This window comes from Sciurus carolinensis, chromosome 5 (genome assembly GCF_902686445.1).
Source record: "Sciurus carolinensis chromosome 5, mSciCar1.2, whole genome shotgun sequence".
Lineage (NCBI taxonomy): Eukaryota > Metazoa > Chordata > Mammalia > Rodentia > Sciuridae > Sciurus > Sciurus carolinensis.
The window spans coordinates 92,532,895-92,557,109 of NC_062217.1; the positions used below are offsets into that span (position 1 = coordinate 92,532,895).

Consider the following 24,215-nt stretch of genomic DNA (forward strand, 5'->3'; position numbering starts at 1 on the left):
CCCTGCCCTTTCTCTCCTGCTTTCTGAAGCCACACCCCACAGTGGGTGTCATCAGAATCCAGAGAGAGAAATGCAAAGTGCCTGGGAGTATAATTTGGGAGAGTATAATTAGGGATAGAAATAGATCTGAGCAGTGGGCTGATATACTGTCCACAGGGTGTTTCCATCACTGACTGGACAGGGCCAGAGTGGTGCTGGTTGAGGGAGCCCTGGAAGCAAGGGAATCCCTGTGAGAAGAGGACCAGGAGCCAGCAAGTCTGGAAAGGCAAGTCCAAGACCAAATCCACCCTGGAGGAGTGGAAGGTCAGATGGTCAAGCACAAACACCAACTGCCAAGAGAAGGCAGGAAGAGAGCACAGGGTGAGTGACATCTCCTGTCAGAATGAAACCCAGGGGTATAGTTAGCCCTGGGTCCAAAGCAATGAGCCAAGAGAGTGAGATGCAGCTGCCAAATCAGCAAGTGAGAATGAGGTCATGAAAGCAGCAAGCACAGTGATCCAAGCAACAGAGAACCCATAGCCAAGCACCTCTCCCCAAGGTAGGGAGAAAACCCATGGCCAAGCACTAAAGCCAGACACAGAATACACTTTGGCCTGGACCACCAGGATTGTGAGGGTCCTTGAAACCACAACATGTGGAGGAGGATAGCTTTGTATCAGATAGACTGGTGGCCAGTTAGTGCAAGCAGTCTCTAGGGGAACTACATGGTGGCTCCATGACCAACATGGGCAGAGGAGGACAGCATCTGTGCTCTGAAAAGGCTCAGTGATATGACCTCTGGGCTCTGCTTGAGGTTCCCAGGGACAAATCCAGGTGTTCTGCTCTCCTCTACCTTCCTACCACAGCTGCCAATGTCATTGCAGAAGAATTACCCTCAATCCCAGGAAGAAACGTTCAGTCCCTAGCCAAGGGACCCTCAACAGGACAATACCATGGTGTGAAGAATCCAGGCTTACTCTCCCCTCTCTTCTTGCTCCCTTAGTGTTGATCGGCGTGGGCACTGAGACCTTGTTCCAGGGCCAGTACAAAAGCCTGGCTTTCTATCTGCTGTGAGTATATGGATATGCACCCTCTTTGCCAGCATGGAGGAGGAGCATATTATGCTCCAGCTCATTCATTTCTCCTCAGACCAATTCAGAGCCATCCCTTTTCCTATGCTAATTCCATCCTATCCCCAAGTTGGGAAAATGTTGATGGTAATTCTGTGATAGCTCCTGGTTTGGGAATACCATCCCATAAATCAATCAATTATTCTTTCATATACCCATTCATATACTTACCCACTCACCCATACATCTGTCTGCCCATCCACCCACCTACCCACCTTATGCATTCACATCCTTACCCATGTATCTACCTACTCAACCATACATCCATCTACCCATTCACTCATTCACTAACATACCCACCCACTCACCCATACACCTATCCCCCCATCCACCCACCTGTTCACCCACCCATCCACCCACCCACCCATGCATCCATCCACCCATTTGTTCATTTATCCATCTATCTACCCACCCACTTATCCTCCCAAAACCCCATTCATCCATGCATTCCTTAAATTATTTCTTTATTCAGCAAGTGTTAAGGAACTCTGATTTAGGAAGAAGGGAATCAGGTCTAGGAAATATATATTTGAGTTCCCCTACATACCAAGCATAGTTAAATGTCTAAATTTTGTCATTTAGTTCTCATGGCACTATAGAAGTGCATACTGGCCTAGTTGTACAGATGAGAAAATTCAGAGGGAATAAACAGTCAATCTACATCACCAAGCTCATGAACAACAAGGCTGAGATTTGGACCCAGGACTCCTTAGTTCCCCAGACAACATCCTTTCTTCTTCATGTGCTATTTCTGCAATCCCCCCAGGGTGGGAAGGAGATGATTGTTCAAAGGTGTCCCAGGGGGTGACAAAAGTCACAGGTCCATGCAGACTCTGATCCAGAGACCCCACATCCCATCCTGAGAGTTTACTGGCAGTTTCCTTCTGGCAGTAGAGGAATTCTGCATCTCCTAGTCCCCCAGGTGCTGACGGGCTACTGAGCTGAGAAACAATAAGTAAGGGCTGACCAGGTGGCCTCAGTCTCAGACTGTGTCCTCCACTCCTCCCGTTCTGTCCCTGCACTTGGATTTTACCCAGGAGGCTGCCCTGTGTCCTCAGGGCACACACATGCCCCCTACATCAGGGTAGATTCTCTGATGTGCTTAGTGGTTCACATCCATCCTCTCAGCTGCAGTTCACACTCTGAGTTCATCTCCACCCTGCCATCTGGAAACACAAATCTTACAGACGACCCCAACAGTTTCTTCCAAAACTGCCTCTCCTATTCACCCTCTTATGCCATCTTCTACCTTTACCTTTTTCCTCACCAGTCACTACAGGGGCTTCTGGCTCTTTCTCAAACTCCTTTTCGTGGCCTGGCCGCCAAGCTGATTCTCATCTCATTGAGCACCTGAGCGCCTTCCACCTATTTTGGCATTCTCCAAGTTGATTCCTTCCTAGAAATCTGCCATGGGCACATTGCCCCACCCACGCCTGAAACCCCCACTGGTGGGAAGTAACTTTTTTTTTCTCTGAATATCCTCCACAACTCACTGTTTCCAACTTCTGCACTGCTTCCATGGGACCCAGAAGCAGGACTGGGCCTTCCTCTTCTCCAAAGGCTGCCTAACTTGCCAGTCAGGACCTTGGCAGGTAACGCAGACTGCCTTCTTCCCTGTGCCTTGCCTCTCCTGATTGCTCTGTCCCTTCCTTAGGGGGCCCTATGCCATCTGGTCACTCATCAGTCCAGTCCAGTCTCAAGTCCTCTTAAGCTATTTTGTGTTCTCCTTAAGCTATTTTGTGTTCTCTAGCCATTTCCTGCTTTCTAAACCCTGCAGATCAGAATCCACTGTCTGTTCTTCCATCTTTCTTTCTCACTCACTAGCGTCAGACAGCAAGTCCAAAGGAGTAACTTTATTCCCTGTGTCTCCATTTTCTTCTCTGTCCTAAGATGTAGAAAAAGGCACTGCCGATGGTTATGCAAAGTACCTGCTTTGGCATGCTTCTTGGACTTAAAGACTCTGGAGTCTGAGTTCTAGATTCATATCTTACCTCTGCTACTGATCAGCTGTGTAACCATAGGCAAGGAGCTTAACCTTTCTGTGCATCAGTTTTCTCATCTATAAAATGAGAGTAATTACAGGGCTGATTATAAAAGTGGCACAAGGACCAAAAAAGTTGGTGTTTATAAAACTTTTAGAATTGTGTTTGGCACATAGTAATCATTATATAGATATTATTACAATTTTTAAACCAAAGGGTAAGAATTAGGCAGACATGGAGAGACATAAAGAGAGTAGAAGAAAGTAGATATTAGGTACTTAATAGTCATAGCGAGGGAAAAATCATTCTTATAATAATTTGATTGTTGAGGCAATGTAATTACCCTCTGTTTTTGAGAAAACTGAGTTGCAGAAAAGTCATGCCTCTTACCTATGGTCATATAGTTGATTAATTAGAATATCAAGGTCCATGACCCTAAGAAGACTTAGCCCTGAGCTGTCTTCCCCTGTACCATAGAATCTACTTTCACTCATTCACTATTCCAAGGCACATTCATGGAACACTTACAAATAGACCCTACCCAGGGAGGACCAGGCTGTACAAAGGAACTAGGAAACTCCCTTTAGTTGCTCACAGACTGGTGGCTCTGGTCATATGTTACAACAAGGAGAAGGAAGAAATCACCAAACAGAAAAGACAGGGAAGACAGAGGCCTTACCAGAATGAACAACTTATGCAAAGGACCCCATGGCACCTAACAGCTTCCTCTGTGTCAGGGGAATGAAGACACATAAAGTGGCCAACCAGGAAGTGGGTGTCAGTTCTGGTGACTGGCAAGTAGAAGGATGCACCTGCCAGTGTGCACTCAAGGTACCAGGGTGCAGGCCATCTCCCCTGTTGGCTATGGCTTCCTCCTTATCCATCTCTGCACCCCAGCCCCACCCTCTCCAGCACAGGTCCTGGCACTGGGAGGCACCTGGAGGATGTTGTCTGGATGCGACAATAGGTCAAAATATCCTGGTCAGTCTATTGCTGGAGATGCCAGGGAGGTGAAGGTACTGTGAGCAGACAGCCTAAGGAAATCCCAGGGAGGACCGGAGGTGCTGGCCTCCCTCACCTGTCTTCACCCATAGGTTTATAGGAGCTGCTGTCTCCGTGTGCGAAGGGGCCTACTTTGTGGCTCAGCTGCTGGCCATCTGTTTCAAGTAAGTAGCCTTCAGAAGTGACCCTTCAAATACCACTGGCCCCTAACCCCAGATGCTTCACTTATGGGGCCATAACTGGGGGATGTACTGAAGCCACCATGAATGGGTTCCCTTCCTCTAGAGATGGGCTCAGGTCAGGGGGCTCAGTTGTCTTCTTGCCCTATTCCCAGACAAGGGAACAAACTGATGCATTCATTCAGAGCTTGCCAACACCCAGATTCCCCCTGGAAATCAGCTTTATGTCCCCTGAGGAACAGTCAATCACTGGACCCTGGTGTCCAAACCATCCACCACAGGGTGAGGACACTGAGGAAGGATCAGTTTGCAGTGAGCGGGGCTGGGTGTGAGAACTGGCTGAGAACTAACTGTGCCTCTCACCAGTACCCAGGGATAAGTCAGGGGTCATGAGCCTCTGGCCATAGAGGCCCCACTGCTTTCCAACTGATGCTCAGTATGTAGAAACTGTCATCAGTGTGGCCTTGGCCTGGAGTCCTGGACCACAGCTCTCAACGCCTTAGAGGATCCAGTCCCCAGGTGGTCAGTGAGAGTCAGAACTCAAATCCAGCTGCCCCAGCACCTTACAAGGCTTTCTCCCAACATTACCAGGCCTAAGGCAGCAGCCTGTCCCCTTGCTGCTGAATTCCACTGCCAAGGAATCCTTGAAACTTTACAGGAGCTGTGGACAGAGGCAGAAAGAACTGTGGATATGAAGGAGCATTTTAATCTTGGAACTCCCCAATCCACACATTTGCACTGTGACCACCAGGTGGCACTAGTGAGCCAAAGTTGCCAAGGCTGCTGGACCTGAAAGGGCTGGGTTCAGGGTGCCTGGCCCACACTGTTTCCCCAAAGTCAGCCTGAGCATATTGCAGCAGTGCAGAGCCTCTGCTCTAGGACAGTTCAGACCATGAAGGGGATGGGTCTAAAGGCAGGCACTTTCCTCCTTTGAAACCTGGAGATAGCACCCCTGAAGAAACCTGCTCAGCATCAGGCCTCTGTCTTTGTGCTGGTTAGGAACGAAAATCTTTCAAGACCAATTCTATTATGTGCCTAGGTGAGCAGAGTACAGCTAGATTCCAACCTGCTCATCTATGTTGCCAAGCCCTTTGTGCAATGCACACTGTGCACCATGATCTCCTATGCTATATGCATTCTCTGCTCTACAGCAGACTTTTCAGTGGGCCCTCAGCCTCACATTACCTGCAGGGCTGAACAATCTTTGAGAAAAACTGGGCCTTCTGGATGGAGGATCTCAAAAGAACCCCTTAACTGTGGAACCCACAGGCCCCCTGGAACTTTCATGAGTTCAGCCCCTGAAGGATGTTCAGCCAGGGGCCACTGCAGAGATCCTACTCATGGCAGGGCCCAACCTCAGCCTCCAATGGCCTCCTAGCACTAGTTCTTCCTGAGTGCTTCCTTGTAACTCTGATCTCCTACCCCCAGGTGCCAACCAGGGTCCCTGGCCCATAGAGCAAGGGAGAAGACCCGCTGGTTGGGCTGCTTCCAGAAGTTCCTGGCCTACATGCTGCTCTCAGTGGCCTGCTTCCTTCACCCTGTCCTGGTCTGGCATGTGACCATCCCAGGTAGGAGTGCCAGAAGGTAGAGGAGGTATGCAGCCCCCACCTCAGGTGGGTTCTAGGAAGGGGGTGCTGAGCCACCCTCTCTTAGAGCCCTCACTGGCCCCCTGTCCTCTCTGCCCTAGGGCAAGGAGCTGTTGAGTATAACCTGGATTGATCAAATGACAGGAACATCCTACACAGTCACCCAGAGGTCAGATCCTCCAGGGAACCTGGCCTTTCCTCATATTGACTACACATGATCCAAACTTTCCAAGAATGTGAAATGATCAGTTCTGACCCTTCCAAATCTCCCCAGTGCCTTCCCATTCAGGTCTAAATTCCTCAGCCTGGTTTGGAAGGCTCCCTATAATGGGACCCCAAACGAACTTTGCAGCCTCATCTCCTACTTTTCCAAAGCACCCTGCTGTGCAGCCCAGCAGAATCCAGAACTCAGTGCTATCACCCCTTCAGTTCTGTCCATGACCACCTCTGCTAGGATCCCCCTCTTCCCTCCTTCCTGTCTATAAACACTAAGCTCCTGATAGGAACCCCCCTGAAATACTGGGAAGTAGGACCTCAAGGAAACAAAGTTGAAGAAAAGAGTCCCTCATTCTTCCTGCCATTTTGTTGGCATATGTGCCATAGGCTTTCCAGAATTATGGAGAAAGATCCAGTACTGTTAAGGCCAGAACAAGCCCAATCTCCTGCTTCTTAGAAAGTGAAACATACAGGAGGCTCTGGCTTCAGCAGGCATTGGCAGTCACCTCCCTCCCATCCCCCACCCTCTGGACAGGACTGGACTCTTGGCAGGAAACCCAGAGCAAAGCATCATCTCAGCCTGGTCCCAAGGAGCCCCTTCTCTGGGAAGATTGTCCTCTGTGGTCACAAAGGAGATGACGTGAGGCTATCCCCACCCAGATATATTTGTATTTTACTTTGCATTTACTGGGTGAAGGTTGAGAGGCTGATGTGAAGGGGGATCTGGGAACAATAAGAAGCCCAATTCAGAGGTGGAAGCCCAGCGTGCAAAATAGAGTTCAGGTCCATCAAAGGCATTGCATGTCCAGTGCCAATAAACCATACTGAGAGGGAAGTTAAGTGAAGTGATGGGAGGTCAGGCAGTCAGCAGCAGGGACAACAGTCCACAAGAAGCAGTCCTAGGCACTGAGATCAGGAGTGGGTCCTCAAGAGCCAGATGGAGTTCCTTTGTGTCCAAATGGGGACCTAGTTTCCTGACTAACAGGGTGAGGACCTCGGCATGACACTGGCCCTACTCATAACCCTTGGCTGGGATCAGGCCTGATCCCCGATCTGATGTGGGTGCATGGTAGCTGGAACCACAGGGGACCTAAGTTGTCTGTACCATGCCACAGTCGTCCTGCAGAAGGATGGGCTTGAGCAACCTTTTTTTTTTTTCTCTCCATGACACATCCATCATCCTGACCTCCCAGATCTCTTCCAGGCTCCATGCTTATCATCACTGGCCTGGCCTACTTTCTACTAAGCAAGCGGAAGAAGACCAAAGCTTCCCCAGAGGTTCTGGCCTCCCCAGAACAGTACACAGACCCCTCTAGCAGTGCCGTGAGCAACACTGGCTCTGGGGACACTGAGCAAACCTATACCTTCCATGGGGCCCTGAAGGAGAAGCCTGGATCTCTCTTCAATCACGTGAAGAGTATCCTGAAGGGGACCAAGAAACCCAGTGCACTGCAGCCCTCAGCTACACTTATGGAGTTGACATTGGAGTCAGCTGACTCCCTGACCAAGAAGAAGCAAGTGCACTTCGAGGACAACGTGGTCAGAATCATCCCATCACTCTCCGAAGGTGTGGATGATGGGGACAGTGAGCCAGAGGAGACCACCTCTGACACAACCCCCATCATCCCTGTCCCCCAAGCTCCACTCCTTCTGTCTTCACTCATGGCAACGGACCTGTTCTGAGCAGTTCAGTAAGGTGTCTACATAGACTGATGACCCTGCCCTGGAGCTTCCTCATACCCACAGACTCTCCAGGGAATTCAGGGTCTTTGTAGGTCAACTCCTCAAGGGATAATCAGATATCCCCATGATGACTGGGTCTCTGGGACCATCAGGTGGCGTGACAGTCTAGCATTCCTGTCGAGACCTCCAGGAAGGTACAGATGAGGCTCTTGCCATTTAGAACCAGTTTGGGGTCCTTCTTCCTGGTCAGGGTGTAGAAATCCTTGTGCTTTGCCCCAAGGAACCATTATTCTGACTCTACACAAGGCCACAGATACCACTGCCTCAGACACAAAGGTCAGAGGATGTCTGCCTTGGCAAAAAGCTGCAGGGCTTCCCTCACTCCTGACATGGAGTATAGCATTGAGCAAGGACCCTATGGTCCATTTCACCTCTGATGTGACATCCCATCTCTGAAGGTTCAGGGATGCAGTGGCAACTTGAGCATCTCAAATGCAGGTGTTAAAGGTGGCCATGAGCCCTTTTTTTGTTCAGGATGGGGAATGGAGGCCTTAAACCCTCAGGGTGAGAGCAGCTGGGCAGTAGCCACATTCCAACCATGCTCTGGGGTTGGCGCCAAGTATTAGAAGTTACAGAACCACTCAGGAAAACAATGCCACTCTATGCTCACTGCCAGGAAAGCAACACTCATTCCAGAAGCATTGCTGAGGGCTTCCTGCATCCCCACCACAGCGTTCTTTCAAGATTCCAAGTAGATGATGCAAACTAAAAGATGCTGAGAGTCTATGACGACATTCACCAATGACTGCCAGGCACAGCACACAGTGCTTGCTGTACCCCAGGACCCCAGAGAAGTGCCCTGGAGAGTCCCATGGCACAGAGAACTTGCTTTGCTGTACTTAGCCACCTGGCAGTGGAATGCATGATAAATACATTTTTGTTCAAAATGAGAGAGAGGGAGGCATGGGAAGGGTAAATTGGAAGATAGTAAGTTAGCAGCAAGTTCTTTGCAAAAGGAATATGGAGGTAATGGTTAACCCAGAATTAATAAATATATTTGAATAAAAGATATTTCTTAGTAAAAGAATTTGCAATGTAATTTTTATTTCTAAGAAGTGTCCTTTGATCATGAGAGTGTTTCCAGGAAGAGCAGATGTGTTATTTCTCATAGACAATACCAATGCATCAACAATCTGATAAAGGAAGAGTCTTATGGCTTCCTAGTCCATGTGAGAGGGTTGGCACTAGTGCTCCTTGAGTCTTAGATCCCATGCTTGTTCATTGTTGCAGCACTTTCAACATCCCTTACAAGTTATTCTTTGGAGATAATGGCATCTGTCTGGTGCTTAATGCAATAGGTATTCCCACTAAACAGAGCTCTTTCTGCAGTCATGCAATTCTTTTCTCAAATTGAATGGCAAATGGCTAACAATCACATTCCCAGAGGCCTTGATGGTGGGAGCATTTGAGTGGTTTCCTTAGTTGCCGTGAGAAGGGAAGTCAGGATTTGACAGTTCATAGAGACAGAGAATGAATGACATGAAATGTGGATGTAGATAGGTGGGGATCGTGTCCCATTCCTCATGGGATGGAGTCCTGGGTAGTGTCATGTGCACAGAAGGAACCTCGGTGCAGAGAAGCCAGTGGTCTTCCTGTCTTGGATAGATGTGATGTGCCATGACCATAGATGCTCCACAGCATAGGCATGTCAGGCCTGGCACATGAGAGCAGACCCCTGATCAGAGTCTGAATCAGTAGAGCTAAATGACCAGGTCACAAGAAGCACACCTGAAAGTGAGCTTTTGGGTCCCATGTAATAAATATTTCTATAAACCCAATGACTAAAGCATCATTTTGGATCTGTGTTAGAGGTGAGGAGTTCTAGGTGATGATGTACGAGTGATTTAGAAACATCTAGGCTTCACGGTGACTGTCATCAGTTAAGGGGAGTCTTCTGTGTGTGCACAATTAGAGAGTGTTGATGATCTTTGCTAAGATAGAAAAGTGAAGCTTTAAAACACTCTTACTGCTGCCCAAAATTAAGCTGGGATGAGATGATTAATCTCATCTCATTAGGTAAACTGGAACCTTTACTCCTTCCAGTAGACCAGGCAAGAAAGTGACACCTTTCTCAGAAGCAGATATGTACCATATGTCTCCATTAGATCCTCAGCCTGTGTTTAATCAACATTTTTGCCTCTGTGATAAAAACACCTGACAGAACAATTTTAGAGAAGAAAAAGTTTATTTGGAGCTCACAGTTTCAGAGGTCTCAGTCCATTGATGGAACTCTGTTGGTCTGGGGCCAGGTGAGGAAGAACATCATTTTGGAAGGATGTGGGGGAGGAAAGCAGCTCAGGACATAGCTACCAGGAAGCAGAGAGAGCTCCTTCCACCAGGGACAAAATATATATTCCAAAGGCATGCCCCAGTAACCTACCTCCTTCAGCCATACCCTACCTACCTACAGTAGTTACTCCTCAATTAATCCATTCAAGTGGATTAATGTACTGATTTGTTAAAGTTCTCATAACCAAATCATTTCACCTCTACACTTTATTGCATTGTCTCACACCTGAATTTTTGGAGGATACCATACACCCAAACCATAACAGTCTGGGATACCTTATGCTCATATCTGCATCCCCTGTTATCCCTACAAAGCAGATATAGTAATAAGACTCATTCCTACTGAGAATCAGACTAGATGGAAGAACCCTATTTTGTCCTTCCTCCCTCTCTCAGAAGAAACCAGAGCTGACACTTTGTCTATGTAAAAGAGAGTCACTGGAATTAGAAAGAGGACTAGGCTGGGGATCTTTCAGTCCTCCACTAACATGATGATTGCCCTTGACCAAGACCCTTAACATCTTTGGTAAGTGTTCCTCTATTAAGTGTAAATAATGGCAATCCTCAATAAGATATGGGGAAGAGTTTTTCAGGTTACAAGTCATGGTAAGGTCTTCTGTTTTATTGTTGTTGGGGCATAACAATGAGAAAGCATGGAGGAATCACCACCCCAACTTTATCTGGGGCAAGTCTAAGGCAGGTTCAACAATTTTTCCCTCAGCCTCAGATTCCAGGATTGAGTTTGGGAAGGGTATAACTGCCAATCCCAACTGAGACCAAGAGCTATATGGACCCCATAATCATGAAGAGCTATGCACTGATGTCCTTTCTTTCTCCCATCAACCCTAAGGTTTTAGTTTTCTGAGTTTTATTTGTTTGTTTGGTTGGTTGATTGGTTAGTTAGTTAGTTGATTGGTTTTGGTTTTGGTTTTCTTAAATATCTTTCTTAAGACAAAATTCACATACTAGAAAATTTACCAATTAAAAGAGTACAGTTAAATGGTGTTTAATATATTTATAATCTAAGTTCACTACAGTTACCATAATCTAAATTCACATTTTCATCAACCTTGAAAAGATACCCTACCCAGTCCCCACTTTCCATCCCCTGCCCTGGGAAACCACTCCTCCACTTTTTGTCTTTTTAAATTTGCCTATTGTAGGCTTTTCATATAAATGAAATTATAAAGCACAATGTAATATTGTCCTTTTCTTTAAGAGCTTCTATCATTTTATTGATATTCTCTGTTTAATAAGACATCATCATACTTTCCTTTAATTCTTTAGACATGACTTCTTTTAGTTCTTTGAACATTCTTGAATTGAAGTCTCTGTCAGTTATTGTCCTACATCTGGGTCCTCTCAAAAATGTGTCTCTTGCCTGCTTTTTCTCCCATGTAACCCATCTTCGTGTTTCTCTGCATATCTCAAAAATTCGTGTTAACAACTGAACATTTTGGATAACATACGTGGCAACTTTGGATCCTGGCTCTCCCTTCTTCTCCGCCTGGTTTCTTGTTGTCATGTGTTTGCTTAACTGACATGGCTGCATTGACTTTGTGAAATCAGTCCCTTTTCCACAGTATTCAGCTTCTGATGTTCCTGTTCAGACTTTTTTCTTGATTTTGATCTTTTAGCATGGTTACCTATTAGTTTCTGTTTCAGTAATCTTTTTCACTGTTGTGACCAAAAGATCTGGCCAGAACAATTAGAGGAGAAAAAGTTTATTTGAGGGCTCACAGTTTCAGAGGTCTCACACCATAGACAGGCAACTCCATTCTTTGGGTTCCAAAGTGAGGCAGAACACGATGGTGGAAGAGTGCGGTAGAGGAAAGTGGCTCAAGACATGGCCAAATAGAAGCAGAGACAAAGACAGAAAGCTCCCCTCACCACTGACAAAATATAAACTCCAAGGGCATGCCCCCAGGGATCCACCTCCTCCAGTCAAACCTACAATTACCACCCAGTTAAACCTAGCAGGGGATTAATGCACTGATTAGTTTAAGAGCCACACAACCCTATCATTTCACCCCTAAACTTTTTTGCATTGTCTCACACAAGATTTTTGGCAGGTGGGGGGGACACCTCGAATTTAAGCCATAACAGTTTCCCCTGAGTCCGCATAAACCATTTGTTAATCAATCATTGTGATTTATCCCTCTGGACCAATTAGATTCTTAAACTTCACCATTGCAATGTGAGAGGCAGGGGTGCTTACAGTCTTCTGTTGCCTATCAAAGAGTTTACATTTGTCTCTACAGTTAGCCAGGGACCAGAAGCTGTGATATCCTTTTTCTGATACTCCTGAGAAGAATCATTCTTGAACATGTAATACTGTATGCCAGTGTGATTTTACTTTTAAGTGTCTTTTCAGGACTTACCCCTGGCCCAATATTTAGCTGGATAATGTGATTAAATCCCTTGTGCCCTTGAGCCATATACCCTTTTTGATGAATCCATGTGCAGTCAGAGAATGTTTTCACATCTGCCCCAGTAGCCTCACCTAATTGCCCCAAAATGAATCCAGCCTAACACTTGCATAGAGCCTTCCAAAGCCCCGGCGTTGACTGATCCCCAAAAGGCTCTTCTTGACTGTCTCTTTCCCAGTTCCCTATAAAATGTATGACTATTAAATGTCCTGCTCTTTTGCTTATTGCTACCAGAACCGTAACTTAAAACCTTAACTTTTAATTGTCTCCACCAAGATCTCCATTGTCTTCAAGAGCTCCCTGATGCATGGAATTCTCTACATCCTGTTGTAAACAGTCATTGCCCTCAGTCGGAGCTCCAAGCTCTTCATTCTTACTGTCTTCTCTTTCTTCCTGAGCAAAACCTCTGCCCCTGCACAGGAGCTGGGGCTGGGGACAGCTGCCTCCTTCCCTGAAGGGACACCTTTGCTCTACAAGTAGGTACAGAAAGGAGTAGTTCCTGATATTCTTGGTGCACCCCTTCCAGAATGCACCAAGGAGTGAGTTGGGGCTGGATAATCAAGGCTGCCATATTTTAAGTCTGCTAAGACTGGAGTAGAGTGTCCTGTGTATGAGTTTGGGCTTCGTAGGAAAAGGGAGACTCAGTCATTTTTATATCCCTGATTGGAATAGAGCTTCTGCCAGACAGGGCAAAGGGTATGAGGAACAGAGCATCTCACTCCTCCCAAAGTGAGATCATAGCCTAGACTTGGAGTTGAGGGAGAGGAAGTCCCTGTGTTTTGTACACATAGAATTTCCAAAAGGTAAAACTGACAGGAGGTAAGGGAGTGGATTGTGGTACAAATTGTCATAGCCCCTTCCTCACTCTTCTTACAGAGATTTAGTAGATTTTCTTGAACGAGTGTTTCTCCATTTGCTGTGTGCTCTTAGGACAATTTCCAGATATCTAAATGAGATGTTATGCATAATTTTTTCCAGTTAATTATTTTTCTGGGAAGAGTGTCCTCTGAACTACTCTGGGTCTAGAACTGTTGCTCCTAATTTTTTGAATTCTGTTTATTTGTTTGTTTGTTTTATGGAGATCATGAAAAAATGGAGTGCTCTGATGGGAATTTTGACCATCAAATGCATAGGCTATAGACTTGAGCCCTGAGCCTACTCTTTACTAACTGTGTGGCAGGAACTTATCTAAAGTCTCTGAGCCTCCATTTCCCCATTTATAAAGAAGGAATAATAGTACCCCTATCCAAGAATAGCTGAACATCGATTATAATGCTATAAGTTTGTTCCCACACTGTCCTGCTCTTGAATGCCCCTTACATGGGACATGAGTGCCCACAGCTGCTCTGAGATCATTTGTTCCCTTCCCGGTCAGTTCTGCTGGCATGCAGCTCTCTCTGCAGCCCCAAATACTGCTTTCAACTCAGCCCAAAACTGACACTTTGCCAATGGCATGTCAGTTTAAGAAACTAATCTGACCCATCCCATTCCTCACTGGCTTTTCAGTCAGTGTATATTCAAATGAAAAAACCTCTGGCCCATTCCCTGTAGGCACAACATTTCAAGATTTCTCTGCAAAGTGACTGATTATTCAGTTGTCACCTGCCTCTCAAAGCCCTGGGCTCAGCTGCTGGCCTTCTGGTGAATGGTCAGTTGTCTGACCACCTAGAGAGGGAAGGAAAAGGGGAGTGTTCTAGGGAGTCGAAGAGGGACTGTCCCTGTTGTCTGGAATGGGACTTTCCCTTGGGACATTCCTGACTGACCAAGTGTATTGTTACTTTCCAGAGAAGAGGGAAGAACTAAACCATGACCTTTGTGCTGGAGAGAGAAGGGATTTTTGAGAAACTGAGTTTTATGGTGTTGTACTCTGAGTTTCATGTCATGACAAGGAAGAAACAGATGCAGAGAGAGAAAAACATCATGCTAGAAGGCAGAAGGTCAGCCAGGAATGTGGTCCCACTTGGCTTGCTGAGATTTGGGTCCATGGGCTCATATGTAACTTGAGGCGTGAGGCCATCTCTAAAGGTCCTGTCAGCTCTGAGCCTCAGAGATGTCTAGCTGTGCACATTAATGGATAATTGTTCAGGGTGTCGAACAAAACCAAGGAAAATTTAGCAAGGAGTATAGCAATATGCTGTGCAAATTTTTAAATTAAATTAAGTTTAAATTTTAATCAAATTAATACTCAATTAAATTTAAATAATCACTTAGAATAGCAATCTGGGGAAATGGGAAATCTCAGAACCCAGAATAACCTGGGGTGAGTACAAGAGCCCAAGGGAATGTCTGCCATCTCATGGGTATAGAAGTTGCTTGAGTCTTAAATCAGATTGTCTTTTAAAGAGCAGATAACATCAATACCCATAAATCAAATGTGTTCCTATATATCAGTAATGGATCTACTGAAAGAAAAATTAAGAAAACTATCCCATTTACAATAACCTCAAAAAAATAATAAAATACTTGGAATCAGTCTGACGAAAGAGGTGAAAGACTTCTACAATGAAAACTACAGAGCACTAAAAAAGAAATTGAGGAAGACCTTAGAAGATGGAAAGACCTCCCATGCTCCTGGATAGGCAGAATTAATATTGTTAAAGTAGTCATACTAACAAAAGTATTATACATATTTAATGCAATTCCTATTAAAATCCCAATGATGTTCTTTATAGAACTAGAAAAAGCAATCATGAAATTCATTTGGAAAAATAAGAGACCCAGAATAGCCAAAGCAATCCTTAGCAAGAAAAGTAAAGCAGAAGGCAACACAATACCAGACTTCAAACTATACTACAGAGCTGTAGTAATAAAAACTGCATGGTACTGGCACCAAAACAGATACATAGACCAATGGTACAGAAGAGAACCCACATAAACACAGGTATCTCATACTAGACTAAGGTGCCAAAAACATTCACTGGGGAAAAGACAGCTTATTCAAATGGTGCTGGGAAAAATTGAAATCCACATGTAACAAAATGAAATTTTAAGCCTTTATCTCTCACCCAGCATGAAATTCAACTCAAAGTGGATCAAAGACTTAGGCACTACAACAGAGACCCTGCGACTACTAGAAGAAAAGATAGGCTCAAATCTTCACCATGTCAGTCTAGGATCTGACTTCCTTAACAAGACCCATAAACACAAGTTAATTCAAGAATCAATAAATAGGATGGATTCAAACTTAGAAACTTCTTTTCAGCAAAATAATCAATAATGTAAAGAGAGAGCCTATATATTGGGAGAAAATATTTACCACATGCACCACAGATAAAGCATTACTCTCTAGGATAGATAAAGAACTCAAAAAACTTAACACCAAAAAACCAAATAACCCAATCAATAAATGGACTAAGGAACTGAACAGACACTTCACTGAAGAAGATATACATTTGATCAACAAACATATGAAAAAATGTTCAACATCTCTAGCAATTAGAGAAAAGCATATCAAAACTAAGATTTCATGTCACTACAATCAGAATGACAATGATCAAGAATACAAGCAGCAATAAATGTTGCCAAGGATGTGGGTAAAAAGGTACACTCATACATTATTGGTGGGAATGCAAATTGGTTTAACCATTATGGAAAGCAGTATGGAGATTCCTCAGAAAACTTGGAATGGAACCACCATTTGACCCAGTTATCCCACTACTTAGTGTATACCCAAAGTAATTAAAATCAACATACTCAGTGACACAGCCACATCAATGTTCATAGCAGCTCAATTCACAATAAACCAACCTAGATGCCCTTCAACAGATGATGGGATAATGAAAATGTGATGTATATACATACAATGGAATATTACTCAGCTTTAAAGAAGAATGGAATTATGGTATTTGCTGATAAATGGATGAAGTTGGAGAATACCATACTAAGCAAAATAAGCCAAACCCAAGGGCTGATGTTTTCTATGATATACAGATGCTAATTCACAATAGGGGTGGGGGGCACTCAGAAGGAATAGAGTTACTTTAGCTTAGGTAGAGGGGAGTGAAGGGAGGGGAAGGTGTATGGGAGTAGGAAGGATAGTGGAGTGAAACAGATATTATTACCTCATGTACATATATGACTGTGTGACTGACGTGATCCTACAATATGTACAATCAGAAAAATGATAAATTACACACCATTTATATATGATTTATCAAAATGTATAAATGCATTCTACTGTCATGTATAACTAATTAGAACAAATTCAAAAGATTTTTAAAAAAAGCAGATAATTAGTGAAGTGAACAAGCCTTGCCTTTGATGACTCATTTCTCTCTAAATAGCTGCTTCTCTCTGAGTCTGCACATGGCCCATAGGGTGAGGGTGCCACCACCAGCCCACTATCATGTTAGTTTCCAGGAAACTGGGTGAATATTTACAGGCCCAGATCTTGGTTCCTCTTTCCAGAGTGGCACATGTTCCTTTCTTTAAAACCAACAACACCAATATAAACTTAGAAACTATGTTACTAAGGACAAGACTTAGTTTAACTCAGCAAATATTTATCAAGCACCTACCATGTGGGCTAGACACCAGGCAAGCTGCTGGGGCTGAAGGAGTCAGTCTGCCACACTGTCTGGTCCCATAGATAAAGCATAAGTAAGTGTGACTGAGATAAGGCAGACATAGCATTGCAATACAATTGCGAAGAGTGTCCCATGAGAGATTCATTCAGGCAGAAGGAAAGCTAGGAAAGTAGTTGAATTGAGCTTCAAAATCAGGATTTTTACCAGGCACATCATTATCTATCTTGAGACAAGGGAAGTATGGCCATGTTCATCAGAGTCTGAATAGAACAGATAGTCTTTCCATCCAGAACAAAGGTTTCTGTGCAGTAGAAAGAACATAAGGCCAACAACAATGACAAGAATGACTGACAGACCTGAGAGTGTTCGGTGTTTTTCATGTTCAGTCTCCTCCAATCCTCATAGCTTTGGAGACTAAATGAATTGAAACAGTGGATGGGAAAACACAGCATGGAGAATCTGGTCCTTACTGTTATGGTTTCAATGTGGTATCCTCCAAAAACTCATGTGTAAGACAATGCAAGAAGGTTCAGAGGAGAAATGATTGGGTTATAGGAGTCTTAACCCAATCAGTGAATTAATCCCCGATGAGATTAACTGAGTGGTTACTAGAGGCAGGTAGTGTGTGACTGGAGGAGGTGGGAATTGGGTAATGGTTTTGGGGTATATATTTGTATATGGCAAGTTGAGACACTCTCTTTCTCTGCTTACTGATCATGATGTGAGCTGCTTCCCTCTGCCATTCTCTTCTATCATTATGTCCTGCCTCACCTTGAACCCTGAGGAATGAAGCCTGCTGTCTATGGATTGAGACCTTTAAAACCATGAGCTTCTAAGTAAACTTTGCCTCCCCTAAAATTGTTCTGGTCTGGTCCTTTAGTTGCAGCAGTGAAAAAGCCGACCCTAACACTTACACACTAACCTACACAGGTTAAATGGTAGAGCCTGTATTCACTCCAAGCTCCAGAGCAGAGGCTCAATGCCATTAGGAGAACAAAACACCCATGCTGGCCATCAGGCCTCACCTGCCCAATGGCCTTGACTCCTTCCTCAGGGCCTCCCTCCCCTCATTTTTCAAATGAGTAGAGTTTTGACCTAAGGTCTTATCATAGTTCCTTCTGCTGAAACAAACACTAACCAGCTTAAGCACCAGTTTATGTCTCATAATTCTGGAGGCTTCCATCCAGACACCCAGGGCTTGCTGCCCTCCAATGCCTGGGAATTCTAGAAGAAGTTGTCAAAGAGAGACTAGCCACACACAAGTTCCCCAGACCCCTTGTCTCCAACCCCAGAGCTCACTGGTTAATTCCACCAATTCCCAGCCAGCTGGTGGAGGTCTTCCTTGCCCAAAACTTTAGATGTCATTCTTCATTTCTCCATGTGTATTTTCAGTTCCTGTTTCTCCAGCTTGAGTGGCTCACTGTGTCTCTGGTCATGCTGGTCTCTCTGGCTGGGTCTTTCCCAGTCACCCAGAACCTTGCTCCTCATGCATGATGTTCTATAGAGTAATTACTTTCTTGTTCTCTCTCTTCAACATGTTCCCTTCTTTCCTTGGACTCTGCCTACTCATCACATGATGAGTCCCAGTAATGACCTTGCCTTCTGGAATGGATCCACCTTATTTGCTGGTGCTTTGAGGAGTTCGAGTAGGGATTACTGAACTTCTGCCCAAGGACACCACTGATTCCTTGCTTGCAGGTAGAGCCTGGATTTCATGGCTCATCTACCTTGGCCAGAAGCATGCTTCACCCAGCCAGTCACAGCGGATCCATCCTCAGCAGGGCTTCCATATCCTAGTTCCAATCAATGGGAGCAAAGAGAAACTTCTAGGAAAGGTTTTCTTGGCATTGAGAGAAGTCTTGCTTCAGCACACCCCTCTTATTATTTTACCAGCTGTGGACATATCTGCAAAGAAGTATAGGAACCATTTGCAAATATCATAGGGAAATAAAACAGTCTGCTGAAGATGGCAGAGAGCAAAAATGGAAATAGCGTAGGTCTTTTTAAATTTTTTCTTTTATTAGTGCATTATAATTGTACATAATCATTGGGTTCCTTTTGACACAATCATATATGCATGGAATTTAACTTACTGCAATTCAGTCCCCAGTTCCCTCCCTTTCCCTTCCCTCCCTCCTCCCCTATTCCCCTTTCTCTACTAGTCTACCTTCCACTCATTTATTTATTTCTAATTGGTACTTTATAGGTATACACACAAGTAGAATTTACTGTGGTACATTTATACATGCATATAGTGTAATTTTGTCAAGTTCATTCTTCCCCTTTCCTGTCCCTCCTCCCTCCCCCTTAATCTCCTTCTCCTACTCCACTGAACTTCCCTCTATTTTTAATGATACCCAATCCCCTCCTTTTTCCCTCTTATTTTGCTCTAGAACTTGGGTCTTCAAAGATGACTTTGAGACACTGAATAAACCATCCTTGGAACTACCCATTTCTGTTTTTTTATTTATTTTTTTAAGGTGAGATAATAAAGTTTCCTTTGTTTGTTTTTTGTTTGTTTACTTTGTGTGTGTGTGTGTTCCTCATAGCTAACTGAAACCATGCAAACCCAGTGTAGCTTAGTCATCCCTTTCAGCAAGTTTGATAGGGAGAAAAGGACTGATATCACCATACACTCTTCTTTTACCTGCAGACCAAATCAGGCCTTCTGTTTATTTTTGTAAAAAGAAAAAGAAAAGTTTTATTGGAACACAAGCCACACTCATTCATTGACACACTGTCCATGACTGTTTTTGCCTAAGTATTTGCAAGAGAGATGGTAAAACCTGTGAACATGAAAATGGTTCCATCAGGACCTTTACAGAAAATGTTTGCCAATCCCTAATGTAGACTCATTAGGCCAGGGGGAATAAAAAGTTTCTCAAAAATTGCCACAGGTTACATAGGTACATGAAAACATGAAATCCCAGAAAAGAGGCACTGTTCCAGCCTGCAGAGTCTTAAATGCCCTGCTGTTGGGCCACACTCTGCCACAGAGGCTGTACCCACAGAGACATGAGAGAAAATGAGCTACTGGTTACACTCTCTGCAGCTACTGGCATGATGACTAATTCTATATATGGACTTGGCTAATCTATGGGGTCTGGCTGTTTGATCAAACACCAGTCTAGATGCTGCTGTGAAAGTATTTTTCAAGTGAGTTTAACATATAAATGAGTAGACTTTGAATATTGAAGATGGCCCTCCATAATGCCAGTGAGCCTCAATCCAATCCATTGAATATCTTAAAAGGAAAGACTGAAGCTTTCTGAAAAAGAAGCAGTTTCACTTCAAAACTGAAACACAGAAACCCTGCCTGGATTTTCAGCTTGCTTGCTGACCTGCAGATTTCAGACTCACTGCAATATTGACTCTTATCTGAATCTTCAGCCTGTTGGGGCTTGCCCAACAGATTTCAGACTTGCCAATCCCACAACTGCATGAACCCACTATTTCTTAAAATCTCAATCTCTTGCTGGGCGCGGTGGTACACACCTGTAATCCCAGCGGGAGACTGAGGCAGAAGAATCACCAGCCTCAGCAAAAACAAGATGCTAAACAACTCAGTGAGACCCTGTCTCTAAATAAAACACAAAATAGGGCTGGGGATGTGACTCAGCCAGCGGTTGAGTGTTGAATGCCCCTGAGTTCAATCCCCAGTCCCCGCCCCCTCCCACAAAAAAAAATCTCAATATCTGTGTCTCTGTCTTTATTTTCAATCTCAATAAGATATATATAGTCATCACTGAGTGTCTGTGGGTATTTGTTACAGGATTTCTCTTAGATACTAAAATCTGAGGATACTCAAGTCACTCACATAAAATGGTGTTGTATTTGGATATAACCTGTGCACATATACTTTAATCACCTCTAACTTAGTTATAATAGTGACTAAGTAATTGTCATGCAAATAATTCTTGTATTGTTCAGGGAATAATGACAAAGAAAAATAACTGTACATGTTTAGTACGAACATAATTTATTTTTCCCAAATACTTTTGATCCATAGTTGTTTGAATCTGTGGATGTGGAACCAGCAGACACAGAAGGCCAAGTATGTGTGTGTGTGTTTGTGTGTGTGTGTGTGTGTATGATTCTGACTAATACATTGATCATTATACGTCTATCCCTGGCTGTAATGTCCAATGCTTACTTGTGTTACTGAGAGAATTTTCAAGATGAAAAACCCAAGAGGATTCCCAAATAGAGACAAATCTTTAGAATTTTAGCAATTATATGGTGCTACCATTTCTTGAACACATAGATCCTCAGTTCACATCTACAAAGACTGGAAAGTCAGTTTGTTGATGAGCAGCCCCCACCCCCCAGAGGCTACACAGAGGTGGCTTTGACAGCAGGCTAGGGGGTGAGGTCAACTCCACTGGAACATCTTTCAAACACAGGGCTCAAAGGTCGAGCCTGGCTGGCTGTACGCCAGATTGTCTCCTCCCCCTTGGGAATGTTTTGCATTCCTTCAAAGCCACAAACTTGGAAGAAAAGATGGTGAGAACTGTTTTCCTCCAGGACACAGGAGCTACCCATTCTTTTGCTTTCCAGAGTGCCTGAGGACAGTCTATTTTGAAATACAGTCCCCGAACTGGACAGACAGCCCTTGTCTGTGCAAATTTTCTGTGCTTTCTCAAACTTCCTCTCTTTTCTGTCTGGGGGGTCTTCACTTCCTTTGGCTGCTTCATATCCTGGCTTGAGGGAAGGTTCTGATTGCTTCCTAATTCACAGCCTTGCATCTCCTGTAGGCAGCTCACTATTGATAGGAATTCTGGTTCCCATGCAATACCAGGCTGTTTGTGTAGGATGCTCCTTCTGAAAACATTCTTCTATAAGAAGACTTGCTGTCTGTACATCCTCCTGCCCTTGTACTCTTTCATGGCTAGCTCTCAGAGTCCAGCAAACAGTCTTGCTATTTGTTAAGTGATCAAAATATTGAACAACATAGAGTCACTTTCTAATATTATCAAAAATATTGTTATATTGAAAATGCACTTTGTTGAGGAGTCTTGCCTTAACACATTATTTTTATCTTGGTTTTATGATGACATCAACTTATGACTATTACAATGTCGGTTAGTAAATAATTGATTTTCTAGCAGTCCCGTATTTCCTGTGCCCTCCATGATCCCAAGTTCAAAGGGGAAGAGGGATGAAGCATGTATACTTGGGATGGTGGTGCAGTTCTTGGGGGACACATGGGGGTGCAGGGAAGCCTAAGGGATTGGGAGATGTCTCCACCCTAACCTTCGAATTTGTACTGTTGGATGGCTCCCTGCACCCTGCCTTCACAATTCTGTATTTCCAGTATCAGGAAGATGGGGGGAGATGGTGAATATAAAGAACTTTAGATTTTCTAACAAACCAGCCTGTTGGTGTTCCCAGCCATGGATCTTCAGCCATCCTTGTCCCCACATGTTTTTGGAGCACATGAAGTTTAGATAGTCACAACTTTTTCTCAGAGACCAAGTGGAAAAAGGGCTTGGGTCAAGCAAATATTTCTCCCCAAAGAAATTTGCAGTAGCAATTTTTAGCTATATCATCTTTTTTTAACATTATAATATTGCTCAATACTGTTTTTAATTAATCATTTCTTAGAAACTCTTTACCATTTAATAAAATAAATAATGACATTTCATAACATAAATGGGGCTTTATCATCTTTTCAAGCAAACCTCCTCCTGCCCAGGAAACCCTGTGCTCAAGCACTGATTAGCTCTGCCAGGTGGAATACAAAAACTTTCCCAAAGCATTAACCATAAAGAAAAAAAGTATCATTTTCTCTCTCTCTCTCTCTCTCTCTGTGTGTGTGTGTATATATGCACATGCTTTTAATGTGAAAGCATTTATTTGCCATAAAGTCATTGATATTTATGTCCATTTGGGGAATAAATTATGAATTCCAACCTGCCTCTTTTATGGGTTCAGTGTTCCTTGTATTAACCCAAATTTATTATTTCTGTGCTAGCAAATGGAGTCGATGAAAGCAAATTCACATGAGAAAGAAAGATAACTGGTATGCAGGCATTTGAGAAGTCACCTGAAAATTAATGACAAATCTTCGTAAAATCTTCTGTATGTGAAGAACATGCAGTGAGGTGACTCTATTACTCAAGAATTCCACCAAAGCAAATAATGCAAGAAACATTCTGTAAATGACCTTGTCCTACAAATCAAGTGCAATTATCCAATTATTTTCTCAAGAATGCTCATTTGGTCATGCACAGTGGTGCATGCCTGTTATCCCAGTGGTTTCTGAGGCTGAGGTAGGAGAATCGCGAGTTCAAAGCCAGCCTCAGTAAAAGCTAGGTACTAAGCAACTCAGCAAAACCCTGTCTCCAAGTAAAATACAAAAATAGGACTGGGGATGTGGCTCAGTGGCCGAGTACCCCTGAGTTCAACTCTAGTACTCCCCTGCCAAAAAAAGAAGAAAACTCATTTGGAATTGACAGAAAAGAAGACAAAAAGATAGGTAAAAAGAAGACATGTAGAATAACATAAGAGTGACCAAGGTTACATTTCCAGATTTAAAAGTCACTTTCACATACCTTAATCACAAATTGCACTATTCAATTAATTATTAGAACTTCTCCACAGCAACACCAATGTAGTATTGTGTTCATAAAGCCAAACTCACCAAAAACAAAGAAGAAAAGAAAATGACCCCCATCCTGGTAATAGTCAATACATCAGTAAATGTCTGGCTCAGTAATAGTTAACATGTCAGTAAATGTCCCCTTGCCTGCCACCACCAGTAGTGGTCAACAAGCCCATTTATCAACACAGAAAACTAAAAACACCCTCTTAGATCATGTCCCTGTACTATTGATTTTACGTGTATAAATATGCCTAGCTGAAATGTAGCTGTGCATGCCTCTCCAGGGCTCACACTACCCTGTCTCTCAGAGTGTGTACTTCTTTTTCTTTTCTTCAATGAATTCAACCCGTGCCTCACTTTGATCCATCTTCCAGTTCCTTTTTAACATCAGATTAAGGACCCTCACGGCCCAAACTGAGGTCTACCTTCCTTTGAGGGGGATCTTCTCAGGCCCCTTATCCTGGTGACAATCACACTAACTTCTTAAAAAATTGCATTAAAAATCATTTGTTCTAAATTTTATGCACATGTGATGGGTTTCTTTTGGTTT

General features: G+C 43.8%; 1 protein-coding gene across 2 annotated transcripts in view; it reads left to right on the forward strand.

The window, feature by feature from the left end:
- Nucleotides 1–8,818, forward strand: part of Tmem72 (transmembrane protein 72) — a 28,216-nt gene extending 19,398 nt beyond the window's left edge. The window contains exons 2-5 of one of the 2 annotated variants that reach the window (XM_047552360.1): nucleotides 983–1,049; nucleotides 4,186–4,257; nucleotides 5,701–5,840; nucleotides 7,279–8,818. In XM_047552360.1, the coding sequence (XP_047408316.1) occupies nucleotides 983–1,049; nucleotides 4,186–4,257; nucleotides 5,701–5,840; nucleotides 7,279–7,757 (758 nt within the window). In that variant the 3' untranslated portion in view covers nucleotides 7,758–8,818. Of the gene's footprint in view, nucleotides 1–982; nucleotides 1,050–4,185; nucleotides 4,258–5,700; nucleotides 5,841–7,267 lie in introns of those variants that run through there. The other variant, XM_047552361.1, reaches the window with a different exon arrangement.
- The last annotated feature ends 15,397 nt before the right edge of the window (nucleotides 8,819–24,215 follow it).